The following is a 20441-nucleotide window of genomic DNA, read 5'->3' on the forward strand; positions in this document are numbered from 1 at the left end:
GCTCTGACAGTCCCATCATGTGTTAAAAATTGAAGAATGTATAATAAGAAAAAACTGGTCACCAACATTGCCATCTTGTGTAAAAAATACAAAATGCACATTAAATAACATTTTAAAGGACCACAAATGGGAAAGAAGTAGCGTGAGGAAAAGGGATGTACAAAACATTATGAAAAAAACCTTTTACCAATACAGATAGCAATACACAATGAGAATAAAGAAAAAATATTTATATAAAAAATAATTGTTTATTTATTTTAGCACTTGGTGTGGATCCTAGGATTGAAACCCAGCAGTGGTGGGGCATTGAAGCCAGGGAGAGCAGTGGAAGGTCCTAGCACAGTAAGTAGTGTTGGATCAATTGCATATTGGTGATTGGACTTGCATATACAAGGTGTGACAATTTCATTCCCAGGATACCCGCGGCATAGCACTATGGTGGTGAGTCACACAGTCGTCCACACTCGGTTGTGTTCTGACATGTTCTAACTTACACTTGCCTGGCTCACAGACCAATTGACTCAGTCTTTATGGAGTAGTAGAAGAAATAACGTGTGTGCATTGCGTGTTGTCAGAAAACGAGTAACGTAATCTGGAGCAGCGGATTACCATCACATTTTGTGTAAAATATGTGAAAAGTGCGAGTGAAACTTTAGCTGTTACAACAGGCTTATGGTGAACATTCCATGAAGAAATCGTGTTTTTGAATGGCACAGGCTGTTTAAGGAGATGCTGTTTGAAGATGTCCAAATGATGCAAGAAATGGGCAGCCAAAAATTCAGAGGAAGGATGCAAATGTGGACAGAGTGCAAACCCTCGTACGCTCATGTTGGTGTGGTGTTTTTTTTTTTGTTTTGTTTTTTAACAAACAAGGGGATAGTTCATTACAAGTTCATAGAACATAGTACTATGGACAACCAACATTGTTACTGGGAAATTCTGAAAAGGTTACGGGAATCTGTTTGGAAGAAAAGACCAGAACATTGACCTGACAAGTGGATTCTCCACCACGACAATGCTCCTGCACAAACTCTTTTTTTATTTATTTCTATTTATTTATTTTTTTACAGTCCATCCCGGGCATTAAATTGTCACACCTTGTACTTTGCGTTGCTTTTGGAAATGCAACACATAGGGGTGTATTTACTAAAAGGAAAAAAGGCTGTTCATGTTGCAAGGGAAGTTGCCCCTGGCAAGGGAATATTCTCCAAAGTTTAGTGAATGTAGTGCAATTTCACTTTGCAAAGAATACCCAATTATGTGCAAGGAAAAAAAAACTGCATTTTTGCTTGCTCATAATTTTATGATAGAAGTCAGCAGACCTTCATCTCATTTACAAAGCTCTGGGGAAAATTTCCTTGCAAAGTGCAACTTTCCTGGCAAAGTGAACAGTCTATTTGCGTTTAGTTAATCAACCACATAGTATATTATTTTGAGTGATTTTTAAGGGGACAGAGGCATCAGAAGCTTTTTAAGGGGACAGAAGCATCAGTCCTATGCTGCTTCTGTCCCCTGTTGCCTCTAAGACCAAGAACCAAGCAATCAAAGATGACTGGTTCTCAGTCTTCACTGAGCAAAATGCCGGTGACTGTCAGTCTCTCTGCCTTCAGCACTCACTGGAACATCAGGCTGTACAGGGAGAGGAAGCGGCTGCCTCAGGCTCTCAGCAGTGAGCTGAGAGGCTGAGACAGCTGCCGGTCAGGGATCTGGGTGGATCCCAACATTAAAGTTGGATCTCTCCAGAGCCTGGACTGGCTGAGTGATGTCAGGTGACAGCAGACTTTAGTCCACTTAATTCGGGTCACAGGAGTGCAGAACTAAGTAGGGCCTACTTCTGCTTTAAACTAGCCAGTGTACTCTAAAGTGACCCAGAGAAAGCATGGTCATGCATTAACCCCCCCCCCCAACACTGCAAGGGTTAAATGCTCTTTAACTCCAGAGCATAAGGAATGGAGTATAATGCTTACCTTACTCCTTGCTCCAGCGCTCTCCTCATCTCCACTGTCAGGGTCATTTTTTTTTCCCTTTTAATCCCCTGTTTGAGTTTCAAGTAGTTACACGCCATTCAAGTGAAACCACATCTATGCCACCATTTTTTGTTAACTAAAGACTGTCTTATGTTATGCTTCTATTTCCACTCTTGTCTTTTCAGGTTTTAACCACGGCAGTTATGACCGATTTACCTGTAATCTCTACTATCCTTTCACGACTGTTTGAAAGCTCTCAGTAAGTAACCTGCAGTGTCAGGGAAAGTCAGCAATACAATTTGTATACTTTGTTCCTCACAACTGAAAGAAAAAAAGAGTTTTGGCTACTGTTGAACTTTAGTCAGTAATTTAGGTCCTGCTAGATCACTTCAGGCTGGCCCCTTTTGCAGGTATAGCTATGTAAAACATTTAATCTGAGTGCCTGTACTGTTTAAAATCCAGTAATACACTGTTTTACCCTGCCCTGCACATGCTCAGTTGCTCACCATTTTTAGGTACTGCTGAGTTTGTAGAAGCTGATCTGCTGACGGCCTTAAAGTGGAATTAAACTCTTATATCCTTTACAGCCAAGGAAGCTGCTTCTGTTTGATCTGCAACTGCCATGGTGCTGCACAAGTAATCAGTTATGACACCAGCCATTTGATGGTTTGACAGTTTGGTCGAGGACACCTGCAAATGTGACAGTTAGCAATCCTGGCATTCCAGAAATGCAACTGTTTTTGAAAAAGTGATGGGTTTAGTTCCGCTTTATGATTAAGGCCATTTTCACACTGAGGCGGTGGGGGCGTCGGCGGTAAAGCGCCACTATTTTTAGCGGGGCTTTACTGAGGTTTTAACGCTTTTTGACCGCTAGCGGGGCGCATTTAACCCCCGCTAGCTGCCAATTAAGGGTTTAATGGCGCCCTTGTACCGCCGCTGCTGAAGCGCTTTACAGGTGCTTCGGCGGCGCTGCCCATTGATTTCAATGGGCAGGGGCGCTCTAGGAGCGGTGTATACACCGCTCCTAGAGCGCCCCAAAGATGCTACTTGCAGGACTTTTTTTAACGTCCCGCAAGCGCACTGCTCCAGTGTGAAAGCACTCAGGATTTCACACTGGAGTGACAGGAGAGGCGCTTTACAGGCACTATTTTTAGAACTAAAATGCCTGTAAAGCTCCTCAGTGTGGAAGTAATCTTACTGCTGTTCAGGGGCTGTGGGCTTCAATAAAATGGCAACCTCTGGCAAGAAGAAACAGAAGCAACGCTGGAGACAATTTACAGCAAACACTAATTTTGGTAGCATAATTATTAATGTGGAATGTATGTTCCTCGCTAAAGAACATTTTTTTTTTTTCAAGTTGTTATGGGTAAAGTTCTGCTTTAAATATAAATGATTGAATGTAAATGATTTTATTTAACTGACCTTGTATATTCCATGTAGATACCTAGATGATGTATCTCTACACCATATGATTAATGCCCTGTGCTCATTGTCTTTGGAGGCTATGGATATGGCATACGGAAATAGCAAGGTGAGACTTAAGACTATATTTACTGCTTTATTGTCTTTACTGGGCTTGCTGAAGTATAAACATTGTGAGCGATTCATGGACCTTTCATAAGGTTAACATGCATTCTTCTCAATAATTTCTGTGAAAAAAATAATTAAGATATTATGTTGTAGGAACAAATTCAATCATTTTAATACAGTATGTCTTCATACAATAAAAGGTGTCACAACTTTCAATACAAAATCAAAAAACATGGGGTTTATGCCTGACTTTAGGGTAGTGGGTGAAGCCATGCAATTAGCTTTTTTTTTTTTCTTTCAATGGTTTTTATTTCAAGTTTTCAGATTTTTCATGGTAAAAACAGAAGTACAACATAAGTAAATAATTTTGTGGTGGTATTTACAACACCACCATCTATAACAGTGGTTCTCAACTCCAGTCCTCAGGACCCACCAACAGGCCAGGTTTGCAAGATAGCTGAAATACATCACAGGTGATATCACTTGCTGCTCAGTGATTGCAGTATTCTAGTCTGCATCTCCCCAAGGTAATACTTAAAATCTGGCCTGTTGGTGGGTCCCGAGGACTGGAGTTGAGAACCACTGATCTATAACAAATATAAACTATCTATTATATGGTACTGACATTTTGCCTCCTGGGATATCATTTATAGAAATATTACTACATTTATGTTTTTTGGGTGGGGTCTATGCCTAATCTAAATTAACATTTTTAGATGTCAGCATTAGGGCCCACATTTTCTGTCAGACCAATTAAAGATGACAGGAAGAGGTAGTTGTACCTCTAAAGAGAGATAGATATAGAAGGAAAGAAAGAAGGAAAGAGTAAGAGTTTAAGAAAGTGACCCCCGTACCCCGACCCCCGCCGGCCATTTTATAACGATATAGTTCTGGGATCTCCTGCCAAGTACCGAGTCCAGGCACTCCATATTTTTTCGAACTGTTGCATTTTATCATGTAAGATCGCCATCATTCGTTCGCTGAGCATGATCCAGGAGAGTTTGTGTTTGAGATGATCGAATGGCACCACTGCCTATTTCCATGATTTAGCTATTGTAATTTTCGCTGCTGTGAATATAAACATTATAAGACGCCTTTTAGATCTTGGAGCTGAGTCTATCTCGGCACCTAGCAGTGCCTGTTTTGGGGTTTTAATTAAGTTTACCTGGATGAGAGTGTACACAAAATTGTACACCCTGATCCAGAAGCGCCTCACCTTAGGGCACTGCCACCATATGTGGTACATCGTCCCCAGCCACGAAAGCATTTAGGGGATGCCTCGGGTATAAAGGTCGCTAGTCTTGCTGGGACCATATACCATCTCATTAAATAGTTAATAGTTTGCTACTATTAGTGAAGTATTTTTGATAGATTTCATGGCCCCCTGGGCTATTTTGTGCCACTCGTCCAGCTCGATACTCTCCTGGTGGTCAGCCTCCCATCTCTTCATATATTCCAACTTATCAGTACAATTCGTGAGGAGACTGTGTATATTTTAGAGATATGGCCTCTTATCTTATCATATTGTGTGCAGAAATATTCCATAGGGGTCATTGTAGCTATGTCTGAATTTTTGGATATTGTAGTGCAATTAGCTTTTTTATAATCCTTTAACTACATTTAGCTGCTGGTGTACAACACAGGTACAGCCTACATTTACAGTCTTTTATTTTGACTTGCATATAGCTGTTTCAGAAATGTTCTAATTAACCACATCCCGCCTGGCCTATAGCTAAATGATGGTCAGATAGTGGCTCTCTTGTTCTAATGGATGTCATTTGAAGTCCAGCAGAACAAGCCGCTCGCATGTGCCCCCGGGGTATTGCGGCTGCTCCGACACTGCATCTCTGATCACGTAGCCGATGATGTAGGCTCTTTACCATGTGATCAGCTGTGTCGGTTATCGGCATTCCTCTATTCACTGCTGACAGGGTGCGAGTAGAGGAGAGCCGATAAGCAGCTCACTTGACAGAGGGGGTCTGCACTAATAATCAGTGCAGTGATTATCAGTGCAGCCCCTTCAGCGATGCCCAACTGTGATGCCAATCAGTGCTGCCTATAGAGTGCCTCCTCATCAGTGCCTATCATTGCTGCATATCAATGCTACATATTCCTGCCACCACATCAGTGTGCTGTCAGTGAAGGAGAAAACTTACTTATTTACAAAGTTTTATAACAGAAACGAATAAAAATTATTTTTTTCAAAATTTTTGGTCTTTTTTCATTTGTTAAGCAAAAACTAAAAAACCCACTGGTGATCATTTCATTGATTCATTTGGGTACAGCGTTGCGTGATGGTGCCAATGTCATTCAAAGTATGACAGCGCTGAAAGCTAAAAATTGGCCTGGGCAGGAAGGGGGTGAAAGTGCCCAGTATTGCAGTGGTTAATTTATACAGGATAAAGGGCAACTTTAGCAGACATGTTTGATTTTCCACTTCATTCATATTGATTTACCCACTTTTAAACCCATTGACTATGTGTATATGTCTGTGTGTGTTACGCATACTCAGCTTGGGCTTGTTCCTCCATGTTTACTTTGTCTGCACTTGGTTAGATTAAAAGAGAAGTATGGGGTTTAGGTTTTTTTTGTAGAATCATACTTACCCTAGGTAGATATTGCATCTCTCCCCCGCCGGCTCTAACACTGAGACCCGAGCTGATCACTCGGTTCTTAGGGCTCACTGAGCAGAGAGCTGCTGTCAGTCATCGGCTCTCTGCTCTGTGACATCAGCTGACAGCGGGCTTCAGCCCGCTGCCTGCTGAATGCGGGTCACAGGAGTGAAAAACAAACTGCACTCCTGCTATCCACAGAAGAACAACATCCAAATGAGCTTTGGCTGTACGTCTCCTTTAAAGAGACGAGAAGGGGGAACCTGGAAGGTACATTAAAGTGAAAGGAGGAATGACGTTTAAGCTCAGAGCACAGATTTTCTGGATTGTGGACAGAAAGTTTTAGTTAACTAGATCTGTGATGCCCTACGGGGAGATAAGTTCCTTGGACTATGGGAAAAAGATGTAGATGTGTAAAATGGGGCAAGCACAGCTATGAATACAGACCAAGGTAGAAGAGTGGATCATAGCCAGGGTAAAGACAAATAAGGATTGTAGGTTGTGATGAGATTGGTAAGTGCACATAAGCATTGTGACAAGAGATCGGCAAGGACTATTGGGCAATGGACTGTGGTAAGTTGTGAATTGTGACAAGAGACAGGGCAAGGGCTGGACTGGAGATAGCAACGTTATAAATACATGAAGGACTGATTGGGGAATTGTGGTTGAACTACTAGAGACATAGGAAGAGAGGGAACTGTAGGAAGTGTGAAAGCAAGAGTTTTGAGAATAGATGCTGGGAGCAAACCAGTGGAAAAAAAAAAATGTGTGCAAGACAATTTTTATGTTGTTGTGTTAGGTATACAATTTGAATTGGAGTGTAAACATAAATAAGTGTAAGAATATAACACAATGGACTGCAAAGATTGGTCCTTTTAAACAGCATGTCATATTTCAGCTGATAGGTTCATTGCAATGCTGGGTTTCTCTCCTGCTTATATTGACCCTCCTCTAGATTGCTAGTCTCACCATATTTGGAATGAGATGTGCTAATATCACTGTTGTACTGCTCTTTGCTAGAGAGAAAGCTGTACAGGAGGACCTGCAGTGCAAGGATCTCCCTGCTTCATCATTGTGTGGATCTATACTTTCTGCACCTCTCCTGCTGTTTCTTGATTATTTTCCCACTAGTAATGGAATGACTTCTCATCGGGGGTTAGCTCTGACATGAGGAAGAAAAACCCTGTTCCTCTATCGAGATGGAGCTCAGAGACAATACTGGTGACTTGCTTTTTTCAGCACAGCTTTCACAGTTCAATTTCTTTTTCTGCTCATAACCTGCTTATGAAAACTGATCTTGATCTTTGATAGTGGCCACTGAAGCCTGTTTGGTCTGGGCAACTTATTAAACAATGCCAATTAGGCCAGACTTTACTGGCTAATGTAGTATTGTAATATGTGATTTACTTTATTGTAATTGCATTAAGCTGGAATGATTTAAATTTGTCTTCTTAACCTTTTTGCATACTTCCCTGTTCTGATATTAATTTTCAGCTGATATCATTGCTTGTTCCAAAAAATGACTGGCAATGATCCCGTAAGCAAGCTGGGCATGGCAACAGTCCTATTCTTTGTCAGTAAGAGTTCTTATGCACATTGGCTACAACTTGCTTGAAATACAGTATGTACAGATAAACAGGAAAAAAAAATTGTGGATTTACTATCCCTGCTGTGTAAGCTGCAACATTTTACTATTTTTATTAAACTCCACTCTTTGGAATCATTTTACTGCTTGAAGATTATTGTCGTTGCAAGAAAACTGAGGAGTAGGCTTAATATAATCACTGCTTGTGTTCAAAGCTTTAGTTTGTGTTGTCATATGCTGTCATTTCATAAGTATTGATATCAAAGCTGTTAACTGAGTTTCTGTTCTCGGCACATAACTAATAACCTTTTATCTTGAAATGTATTTGATCTAAAAGTTTTATGATATTTTGAAGACATACTATGACTGATGTGAGTTCTGATAACACAAGGATTATGTACTGAATATTAAACTATTAAGTACATGAGTCTTGTAATCATAAAAATCACTGAATGCCATGCACTTTTGCTACGCTTTAATATACAACTAAAAAAGACCCTTCACAGATTGTGTTATGAAGATATTTGGCGTCTATTGAGATTTCATTTCAAAACTACATTTTGCATTTCTTCAGAATTGCTCAAGTTTTCTCCTATCACCTTACATCAAGTTTTTTTGAGTTAGAATTGTTTTTGTTGTCCCTTTAAAGCAGAGTTCTGCCAATTGGTTGTTAGTGTTTAAATTGGCCCCTGTGTCCCTGTGAAGTGTCAGCATTGGGACTAGGGCCAACACCATCGTTTAGCTCTCAAATGTCAGAAGTTTGAACAGTAGAGATTCTATCATTACACAGGTATATGATGGGGTTGGGGCAGAATCTAGACCAAAAACGATATGAATGATGACTGTCTTATTATTATTATTTTACAGGATTTATATAGCCCCAACAGTTTACACAAAGATTTTACAGCATGAGGGCAGACAGTACAGTTACAATACAATTTAATACAGGAGGAATTGGAGGACTGTGCTCATTAGAGCTTACAATCTAGGAGGTAGGGTCTAGTAATGCAAAAGGTAATAGCTATGGGGGATGAGCTGATGGAGAGAATAAAAGTACAATTGTCAGGTGGGGGCAGAATAGGCTTCTCTGAAATAAAAGGGTTTTCAGGGATCGTTTAACAGTGGACAGAGTAGGAAATAGTCCGACAGATTTGGGGTAAGGAGTTTCATAGGATGGGAGAGGCTCAGGAAAAGTCTGGAGGTGAGCATGCGAGAAGGTGACTAGGTTAGTGATGTACCTGGGGGAAAGTTGTGAATGGCTTTGTAAGTTTGTTGTTGGGTTTTTAACTTAATTTGTTGGGTGAGCAGAAGCCAATGGAGGTATTGACGGTGAGGAGTAGCAGACACTGAAGGTTGGTAAGGTGGATGAGCCTTGCAGCAGCATTTATGATGGACTGAAGGGCGGGGGGGGTAACCTATGTAGAGGTAATTAAATATGAAGTACTTGTGCGCTGCTATGGACCTCACAACCTACCAAAACTGATGTACACAATAAATACCAAAGAATAATAAATCACCCTAAAAATAGACATGAAAAAGCTGCAACCATTAGCAAGTGACCTCAACACTCTAACACAAATAATAATAATAATAAAAATGGTGGTCTAATTCAAGAAGCTATGCAGCAAAAATAGACAAAATGCATAAACGGCTATCCCCAATTTAAAAAAAATGCAGTAATATGCGATAATATGTAAAACAGTGATGAAGTGCACCAATTCAAGAAGCTGTGCAATAAAAATAGACAAAAATGCACAAATGCCTATCCATAATTAAAAAAAAACACACAAAACAAAACTTGCAGTAAAATGCCAAACAGTGATAAAGTGCACTAATTAAAGAAGCTAAACAGCAAAACTAGACAAATACGCAAATAACTAATCCTAATTAAAAAAAAAAATACAGTGATATGCGATAATATGCAAAACGGTGATAAAGTGCTTGGATCAAAAGCAGATATTCATCTGATTTTACATTAAAAAAATTGTCCCAAATAATAAAGTGCTTGTGCATTAAAAAGTGATGAGATGTAAAAATCATGTGCTCAAAAAACAGTTCTTGAAAGTTGTGAACACAATTGCTTCCACCATCCAGTTATCCACCAGGGATGTGCCCTAGCAGCTCACCTTAAACAAAGACCACAACAGGTCTAGTGGCACTTTGGTATACATATCCTTAGCAGCAGTTCATGTTCCACTCTCCTCTCCTGCATCGAAATCCACAGCTGGTCTGACAAGGCTTCAATTTATGGATCCTTTATGGAAAATCACATTCCACTCTCCTCTCCTTCTAGCATAAGCCCAAGGATAAATATCCGCTATACTGTATTGGATCTCCTCCTCTGCTCCATTCACAAGCCATACAAGACAAATAAGAACTCCATAGTGTATTAATTTCACAGAAGAAATGGTTTTATTAAAACATGATACCTTACATCTAGGGTAAAAGCAAGCAGTATCGATAAAATCCCTACTTCCTGGTCTTGGCCATGACCAGAAGTGATGTCATCGGCTCCTCCTATGCGTTACGCCACTGGTCACGTGCATGCATATTTGTCTATTTTTGCTGCATAGCTTCTTGAATTAGCGCACCATTTTTATTATTACTATGTAAAGGTAAGTCATCGAGGAGGGAGTTGCAGTAGTCGAGAGATAACCAGAGAGTGAATTAGAAGCTTAGTGGTGTCATTGGTTAGGAAGGGGCATATTTTGGGGATGTTGCGTAGGTTGAGGTGGCAAGATTTGGACGATGATTGGGTGTGAGGCCGAAAGGATAGTTCAGAGAGATCCTTGGCATGCGGGGTCGGGTTGATAGTTGTGCCACGGATCTTGACAGAGAAATCAGGGAAGAGTCACGTGGGGAGAAAATATTATTATGAGCTTGGTTTTGGATAGATTGAGTGAGAGGAAGTGGTGTGGCATCCAGGCTGATATGTCTGTTAGTAAATTAGTAATAAGTAAGGAGAATGAGTCATACAATAAAACCTATGATACGAGTGACAGTGTCTTACATGAGAGCTTATAAATCTGATTGCTGGATATCATATTCACTTGGCAATAGTCACACTATTGTGTCAATAGTGCCTAAAAAATTTTGCAATAGGGCCATTCAAATTCTTGCTGTATTTTTTTTTTTTTTTTCCTGATTGTAAGGATCTTAGCGATGATGGCCTAGACAAAGGGTGGGCAAGAGGGGCGGCTGCCCTGGGCCCAGTGGTTTACTGTAGAGATGTGGGTTCCTTCCTTCTGTTACAAGGCTGACAGGAGTAATGAAAGCTGCAGCGGTTTTGGCAAGTGAGTGACTGCTGGGCGTAGGATCCCCTAAGCGGTGCGAATCATGAACAGAGGAGTAGGCACAGTTTGTCATCTTTGCCCTGGGTGCTGTATGACCTTGTCCTGGCACTGTTAGCAATTGCTGCAGAGTGCACAGAAAGTTTTCCCTTCAGCACTTGGGATACAAGAGACCTCATGTGTAATTGCTTTCACTGTATGTCTTGTCAATAACAGAGACCAAGAGTCGGCCCCAGCCTCTTTTAATTTATATTGCATTTATTGGCTTATTTAGTTGAGCTGTTGTAAAGCAATGATGAGTTGAAGTAGGTCAAATGAACTAGCTTTAATGTACTGTAATCAGATCAGTAAGAAATACATTCTGATTAGGCTCAATGTGCTTTTAATCTTCTCATTATCAGAGCAGAATGGCCCTTCTCAGCCCCGGGATTCCTTCAGAGGTTGCTTGGGGTTTCTAGAGTTATGAACAATGTTTGGCCACAATGATCTTATTACAGTGCCTTGCATAAGTATTCACCCCCTTGGCATTTTTCGTGTTTTGTTGCCTCACAACCTGGAATTAACATGGATTGTTTGAGGACTTGCATAATTCAATTTACAGAACATGCCCACAACTTTTCAAGATTTTTTTTTTTTTTTGTGAAGCAAACAACAAATAGGACAAAATAACAGAAAAAGTCAATGCTCCCCTAAAGTCAATAATTTGTAGAGCCATCTTTTGTGGCTATCGCAGCTCCGAGTCACTTTGGATAAGACTTATGAGCTTACCACATCTTACCACTGGGATTTTTGCCCATTCCTCCCTGCAAAACTGCTCCAGCTCTTTGAAGTTGGATGGTTTGCGCTTGTGAACAGCAATCTTTAAGTCTGACCACAGATTTTCTATTGGATTGAGGTCTGGGCTTTGACTAGGCTGTTTCAACACATTTACATGTTTACCCTTAAACGACTCAAGTGTTGCTTTAGCAGTGTGTTTGGGGTCATTGTCCTCCTAGAAGGTGAACCTCCGTCCTAGCCTCAGATCACACTTATGCCCCGTACACACGGTCGGACTTTGTTCGGACATTCCGACAACAAAATCCTAGGATTTTTTCCGACGGATGTTGGTTCAAACTTGTCTTGCATACACATGGTCACACAAAGTTGTCGGAAAATCCGATCGTTCTGAACGCGGTGACGTAAAACACGTACGTCGGGACTATAAACGGGGCAGTGGCCAATAGCTTTCATCTCTTTATTTATTCTGAGCATGCCTGGCACTTTGTCCGTCGGATTTGTGTACACACGATCGGAATTTCCGACAACGGATTTTGTTGTCGGAAAATTTTATCTCCTGCTCTCCAACTTTGTGTGTCGGAAAATCCGATGGAAAATGTCCGATGGAGCCCACACACGGTCGGAATTTCCGACAACACGCTCCGATCGGACATTTTCCATCGGAAAATCCGACCGTGTGTACGGAGCATTAGAGTGGTACAGGTTTTGCTCAAGAATATCCCTGTATTTAGCACCATCCATCTTACCCTCAATTCTGACCAGTTTCCCAGTACTGACTGCTGAAAAACCTCCCCACAGCATGATGCTGCCATCACCATGTTTCACGGTGGGGATTGTGTTCTTTGGTTGATGTGATGTGCTGGGTTTGCGCCCGACATGGCATTTTCTTTGATGACCAAAAAGTTAAATTTTAGTCTCATCAGACCAGAGCACCTTCCTCCGTACATTTTGGGAGTCTCCCACGTGCTTTTTCGCAAACTCAAAATGTGCCATTTTGAGGCGTCAGGTAAGTAAAACGGGGGGGCTGGGGGCGGCGGTACTGTCAAAAGTTTTTTCACCTTAATGCATAGAATGCATTAAGGTGAAAAAATTTTTATCTTTACAACCCCTTTAAAGGCTGTAATGTAGCAAAATAGGTAAAAAGCTAAGGGGGGTGAATACTTTTGCGAGGCACTGTAGGCATCTCTAAGGGGGGCATTCTCCCTACTAACAAATGTTAAGCTGGGTACACATGTGCTAAATCATGGAAAACGGTTGGTTTAGCAGGAACCAGCCGACTTTCAGCCCGTGTGTACAGCTCTTCGCCTGACCGGCTTCTGTCAGATGAGCATGCTGGAAAACCATCACCGCACTGAAATTGGATGTGTTAGTACGGCAATCTGTAAGGTTTTTTTTTTTTTTTTTGTTCAGCTTGCCAGCTTGAAAGGAACATTTTTTTTTTTTTTAGTATGTACCCCGCATAAGTGGCATTCTTCCCACTAATGGGGCATACACACGGTCGGACTTTTCGTCTACAAAAGTCCGACAGCCTGTCCGACAGACTTCCGGCGGACTTGCGGCGGACTTGTGGCAGACTTTCTAACGAACGGACTTGCCTACACACGACCACACAAAAGTCCGACGGATTCCTACGTGATGACGTACACCAGACTAAAATAAGGAAGTTCATAGCCAGTAGCCAATAGCTGCCCTAGCGTGGGTTTTTGTCCGTCGGACTAGCACACAGACGAGCGGATTTCGGGGTCCGTCGTAGTTACGACGTAAAGATTTGAAGCATGTTTCAAATCTAAAGTCCGTCGGATTTGAGGCTGAAAAAGTCAGCTGAAAGTCCGGGGAAGCCCACACACGATCGGATTACCAGCCAGCTTTAGTCCGTCGGCGTCCGTTGGACTTTTGTAGACGAAAAGTCTGACCGTGTGTATGCCCCATAACTCCCTGTATACTAGGGCTCTTCACTGAAGTGAAAAAGGGTCACCTTTTCACTGAACTCACCTAAATGTGAGGGAGCACTACATTTTTACAGTCTGCATTTCTTTTGTAGACACTATTATTATTTTCTTTAATTTTCTTAGTAATACTGAAAGAATATTGTTTTACAGTATATATAAGCCCTGGGTGTCAAATCTGCAAGTATACCCTGTGCCTTCTTTTATTTATTCTTGTATCTACAATTTACTGTTCACAACGATTTCTCGTGAGCTACAGATATAATTACCGGGTTCTAAATCAAGATCGAAATGTTATTTATTGGTTCCTTTGTGTTAAGAAATTCGAGAAAGGCTTGACTAGAATCATTTCATGAGCTGGATGTTTGATTGTAGGAACCATCCCTCTTTGCTGTAGCCAAGTTGCTGGAGACAGGATTAGTGAACATGCACAGGATCGAAATTCTATGGAGGCCTTTAACGGGACATTTAATAGAGGTAAACAATGATACTTTCTTTTAACATGTCGATTGTCTTTTTAATAATGCTTGTCTATTACATTTTTAGCTTTCAGAACACCTTTCAACAAATGATCATATATGACAAAACATTGCACATTAATATATATAGGTCATAAACCTGGAATTGATTATGCACTGTGCATCTGTCAGTAAAAATGACTCTTTATAATCAATTAACTGAACGTGTTCCAACATTATAAATTATTATTACATTCTAAAATACATTAAAAGTGTTTTTTTGTGCTATGAATACAGAATTTTGTAATTAGTTTACTTCTTTTAAAAATACCAAGGCAAAAGACCACCTGGTCTTTGGTTTTTCAGATGCATTGAGGGTATTCATGGTATTGTACTGCCCAGAGTCCTGCATTGGTAGCATCAGCACTCAATCAAAAAAGTACTGCCTAGGTGCTTCACATAGGTATATATATTATAGAACAAGCTGTCGTAGGCACTCTCTGGATTTGCAACAGAGACCATAAGTAACTGCTAGATTAGTTTTAGTACACCGGCATTTCGGTGAGTCACAGCCTTGACTTACTAAAGCTTACACATATATAAATAAATAAGGACTACAGATTCACTTTTATTTTGCACAGTGGTTAGTGCTATGTATCACAAAAGCAAAGTGGATAAAATGTGAATTGAAAAACGTAGGGGTGCGTTGTGGCTTACTCCCTGGTTTTCGGGGCACACTGTGCACGCCCCCTGCTGGTCTGTGCTGTTATTGGCCACATGCCAAGTCTGTTAGCAGGTTACAGCCAATAATTTTGGCTGTATACTTGCTGATCTGCTGTAGCCAATCACAGCACAGACCTCTGTGTGTTTGTGAACTGAACACACAGAATCTGGCCGATTTCTTCCTCCCTGAGCTTTTTTTCATTCAGGGAGAGAAGCCAGCCAGATTCTGTGTGAGTACAAGCAGCACATATACACTTGCATACACTTGTTATGCACATTTAACCCCTTGATTGCCCTCCACAGTTAACCCCTTGATTTCCATGTTATCCAGCCAGTGTCATTAGTACATTGTCAGTGTACAGTATTATCACTGATCACTGTATTAGTGCCACTAGTGATGTCAGTGTCAGTTAGTGTCCCTCCCAGCCAGTGTCAGTTAGTGCCAGATTTCCTGACACACTACCACAGTCACACTATAAGGCTCCATTTACACCTGAGCGTATTGATTTACTGGAGTTTTTTTAAACTTGTTTGCAGCTTTTTACAAGCTTTTTCAAAGCGTTTTATAAGTGTATTACAAGTGTTTTACAGCTTCAGGTGTTTTTGTTTAGCCAATAGAAAGCACTAGGAGGAGGAGAGGGTGAGGAGATTAGGGGTGGAGAGCTGCTATTTGAGCAGAAAACGCTTGTAAAACACTCAAGTCAGGCATTTCCATTTAAGTCCTTGGGGCCAAAAATTATTGTAATCTGCCAAAAAGAAGCCCATGTGCTTTTTTGAGCTTCAGATGTTTTGCTTCCGGCGACAGAACGCTCAGATCTGAACAGGGGCTATTGAAATGAAATGGGATTTGGCTTGTTGAGCGTTTTTTGAGCTACATGCTTCAAGCAGAAAATCGCTCGTGTGTGAACGGGGGCCTAAGTCACTGATCACTGCAATTACTAGTATAGTGTCTGTATGGATCAGTATCTTGATCACGATCAGAACTATACTAGTGTCCCAAGTAGTATAGTGTCCCTAAAAACGCATTGTTAGATGTGCTTTTTTTTTCTTTTATCAAAGACATGTAGCAGAATAAATATTGGCCTAAATCTACGGATACATTGGATTTTATTGGATATGGTTTATAAGAGAAAGTAGAAAATATAGATTTTTTTTTTTCAAAATGTTTTAATCTTTTCTTTTTTTCTATATAATAAAAAAAAATAAAAATCCAGTGGTGATCAAATACCAACTAAAAGAAAGCTCTATTTGTTTGAAAGAAAATGTTATAAATTGCATTTGGTTACAGTTAGTGCAGTGCTGAATATCAAAAAATGCCCTGTTCATCAAGGGGGTAAAACCTTCCAGGGGTCAAGTGGTTAAGTTTTTTAAGAAAAAATCATAGGCGGACAAAAGCATAAATTAAAAATATGTTTCTTGCCTTAAAATGAACGTAAGCAGATACCACATACATTTACATCAGTTCATGTCTGCAAAAATAGAAAAGGATGCAAACCTTTTCCATTTTTTTCCCCAAGGAAATAAAGAGACTCGTATGTAAACGGATGTACGTCAGTTTACATGTGTGTGCTCATAGACATACATTGTGGTTCAGCCTGGATCCACCTGAAGAGCTCACTGATCCAGGCTGAACACCCGTGTGAAAGGGCCCCACGTAGTGCAGCAAAGATCAGCATGGCAGCCTTTTGGGAATGCTTTGTAAGCAAGTCAGTAATGCCGGCTCAGTCCAGAAAGACTTCTTTTAGTAGATATTGACCACCTGACCTCCAGAAGATTTACCCTCTTTATGACCAGGCCATTTTTTGCGATACGGCACTGCTTTACTTTACCTGACAATTTCGCTGTCTTGCAACGCTTTACCCAAATAAAATTTGTAATTTTTTCCCCCCACAAATAGAGTTTTTTCTTTTGGTGGTATTTAATCACCACTGCATTTTTCATTTTTTGCACTGTAAACAAAAAAAAATATACCAGCAATTTTGAAAAAAAAACAATATTTTTTACTTTCTGCTAGAACACATATCCAATAAAAGAAATGTAAAAAATCAAATTTCTTCATCAATTTAGGCCAATATTTATTCTGCTACATATTTTTGGTATATTGATTGGTTTGCGCAAAAGTTAATGTCTACAAACTATGGTATATATACTGGAATTGTTTTTTTTTTTTCATACTAGTAATGGTGGCGATCAGCAACATAGCGGGACTGTGATATTGCAGCAGACAGTTGGACACTAAATGACACTTTTAACACTTTGTGCACAGTGATCAGTGCTAAAAATATGCACTGTCACTGTACTAATGACACTGGCTGGGAAGGGGTTAAACATCTAGGGCGATCAAAGGGTACTTTGTGTGCTGCTTTTACTAAAGGAAGTGATGGATTTTATTCTCTGCCTTATGGGCAAAGAAAATCCATCTATGTATATGTGTGTGTGTGTGTGTATATATATATATATATATATATATATATATATATATATATATATATATATATATATATATATATATATATATTATAATATGTGTGTGTGAGGGCTGCCCTGTAGCTGTATATCTGCTATGGTGCCGTCCAGTAGTGGTTAATGTAATAAATGTATTAGTTTTTAGCTTAAATGTCTGCTTGTGTCTCAGACTACAATGAATGTGCTAGCAGTTAGAATTGTAGATTATGCCTTCATTATGTTTCTAGTTATCTGTATTCATGGGCTGTCTTATCTTTTTCCTGTGCTTGCTTTTGCCCTGATCAGAAGGTACGTTTCCACGGCATGCTTCACATGTACAACATCTTTGACTCTTCCATTTATTCACTCTATAAATCTGACATAAACTAGTGTTGCATGATGGGTTTATTTAAAAAATGATTATGATGACCTTGGACGTTTCATTGCTATTGACTGTTACCTTTCTTGATATGTTAACCTTATATGTGTGTGCTAATCTAATAAATCATATCCAGTATAAAAAAAACTTTGGAGGGTTGTGCAGAGGCTGCAGTGATTGCATATGATTGCAGTACAAGATGGATTCAGACAGCATGTTCTATACTTTTATTAACACATATATATATATGGTAAGCTTAATGGACCACTAAACCTGAAAAAAAAAATCTGAGCTAATTCATTTTACAATTCGGTATGTATATTATCCAGTTGTACAGAAGGAAGATACTGGATTAGGTAAGGAGGATACTTGGCTGCATGGACATTTTGTTTTCATTGTAGATGATGCTTTTGGATAAAAGTGGCACCAGAATGACACCCAAAGGTTAAAATATTTCCTCCCAGCTATTATATTGAATTGTCAGTTTTAATGCCCTCTGTTCTGATAATTTGCTGACATATATGCATATTTACCTGTAAATGAAAGTGGAGCTACACTTCATCTGAACACCATAAACCAAAAATTATGTTTATTAAATTTTTAATATTTAAAGTAAACTCCCCCTTCCTCCGTGCTTTATTTTGTTGAGAAATTACTTTGAAAAACACCCCCTAGTATTTTTGGCTGTGGCCATCTTGAGTAAGGGCAGATGATTCATGTAGCATTTACTTACTGGAATCCAGCTGCCCTTAGCTCAAGCCGAAGAGTGTGTACTTAGCTGAGGAAAGCCCTCTTTCCCTACTAAAGACTCCCGGGATGTATGAAATAATTTGCCAATGCATGGATACTAGGAAGTAACTGAAGAAATGTAAAAAAAAAAAATGTAATAAAAACAAATATGAGACCATTTCCTATCCATTTATAGTGCATTGAAAAAGTATTCATACCCCTTGAAATTTTCCACATTTTGTCATGTTACAATCAAAAACTTATATGTATTTTACTGGGAGTTTATGTGATAGATCAACACAAAGTGGCACATAATTGTGAAGTGGAAGGAAAATGATAAATGGTTTTCAAAATTTTTTTACAAATAAATATGTGAAAAGTGTGGTGTGCATTTGTATTCAGCCCCCCCAGAGCCAATACTTTGTAAAACCACCTTTCGCTCCCCTTCTTCTTGTGACTTCCGGATGAAGCTCCCTGTCCCCGACTCGCTTTCCCGAGAGAGGATGTTTTGCAATGCGATCTGCAATGCAAAACATTTAGTGGAGTACAGGGGAGACATGCAGGGTCTTTTAGAGCCTGCATATCTCAATAAAGAGAAACTGTCACCTAAAAATCATCACATAGGGGACCGTTTGTCTCCTATGTGATGAAAAAATAAAGTTACACCCAAGCACATAAAATCCCCCCCCCCCCCCCCAAAAAAAAAATTTGAGGCCCCCCGCCCCCACATATACACACACGCACGAGCGTAAATGCATGTGTCGGAGCGTATACGCGTGAAACCATTGATTGTGATACACATGTACACATGTTACATATCCCCACATATGCCGGAGTGAGAGCAATAATTCTAATACCAGACCTCTTCCGTAACACTAAACTCATACCTATAGGGAGCTTTTTAAGCGTCACCTATAGAAAATATAGGGTACTGAAGTTTGTCACCATTTCACAGGCGCACTTAAATTTTAAGCTTTGGCATGTTGGGTATCTATTTACTTGGTGGAACCTCATCTTTTATATTTTACCAAAGATGTGGGTAATTTATTGTGTTTGTTTTTTACTGAAATGTTGCGTTTCCTAGACCTTTGCGGTAATATCGTGTGACATAAAAAATTGCAACTACCACTATTTTATTCTCTAAGGTGTCTGCTTTCAGAAAATATATAATATTTGTGGGTTTTGTGTAATCTTCAGGCCTAAAATGATTTTTTAAATGTGTGCAAAAACACAAAAACGGCTCAGGCAGCGAAAGTAATACATTAATACATTCATTTGTGCCTTTTATATCTTTATAGAGTTCAGCTGTATTACTGTTTTATGGAAATGCTATGACAAGGCTTGCTTTATGAGCTTTTGGTTTGTGGGAGGATATAAGAAATGGACCAAAATAAAACACACTTCTATGTTCTTTTGCTGGTTTATAGGTTTGCCAGCATCCGAACTCCAGGATGAGAGAGTGGGGGGCTGAAGCATTGACATCACTAATCAAATCAGGCCTGGCTTTTAAACACGAGCCAGAACTCTCTCAAAACCAGGTACCGTATTACACCTTCATGTGCTTGTTTCAATTGCAGATTTTGGCCAGAACCTTTCAAGCTGTTGGCAGATGGACTTACCGGATAATCTCTGTTTGAAATTTGGCAGGAAAGCCTTCAACTATGCTCAGCGTTGTTACTGAAAATTAGGTTTGACAGTCTGTAAAAAGCTGTAAAAAGTTTTCTTAAACCTATTTTATGGCAAGTTTGAGGATAAATAGGCCTCCTGTGTCAAGTCTCTCTAACAAAGAAAAACACATTTGTTGAGGCCGCTTTCTCACTGGGGCGGTGCAGGCGTTAGCAGTAAAGCACCGCTAGTTTTAGTGGCGCTTTACCGCTGTTATAGCAGCGCTTTTCAGCTGCTAGCAGGGCACTTTTAACCCCAGCTAGCGGCCAAAGAAAGGATTAATAGAGCTCGTGTTGTGGAGCTGCCGAATCGCTTTTCAGGCGCTTCGGCAGCGC

General features: G+C 40.0%; 1 protein-coding gene across 2 annotated transcripts in view; it reads left to right on the forward strand.

Annotated features, from left to right (window-relative positions):
- The window catches only part of MON2 (MON2 homolog, regulator of endosome-to-Golgi trafficking), a 230655-nt gene that overhangs the window by 104006 nt on the left and 106208 nt on the right, over positions 1-20441 (forward strand). For both annotated transcript variants that reach the window (XM_073620251.1, XM_073620252.1), the window contains exons 17-21: positions 262-342; positions 2153-2226; positions 3408-3498; positions 14083-14184; positions 19869-19979. In XM_073620251.1, the coding sequence (XP_073476352.1) occupies positions 262-342; positions 2153-2226; positions 3408-3498; positions 14083-14184; positions 19869-19979 (459 nt within the window). The remainder of the gene's footprint in view (positions 1-261; positions 343-2152; positions 2227-3407; positions 3499-14082; positions 14185-19868; positions 19980-20441) is intronic.

Source organism: Aquarana catesbeiana, linkage group LG03 (genome assembly GCF_042186555.1).
Source record: "Aquarana catesbeiana isolate 2022-GZ linkage group LG03, ASM4218655v1, whole genome shotgun sequence".
NCBI lineage: Eukaryota > Metazoa > Chordata > Amphibia > Anura > Ranidae > Aquarana > Aquarana catesbeiana.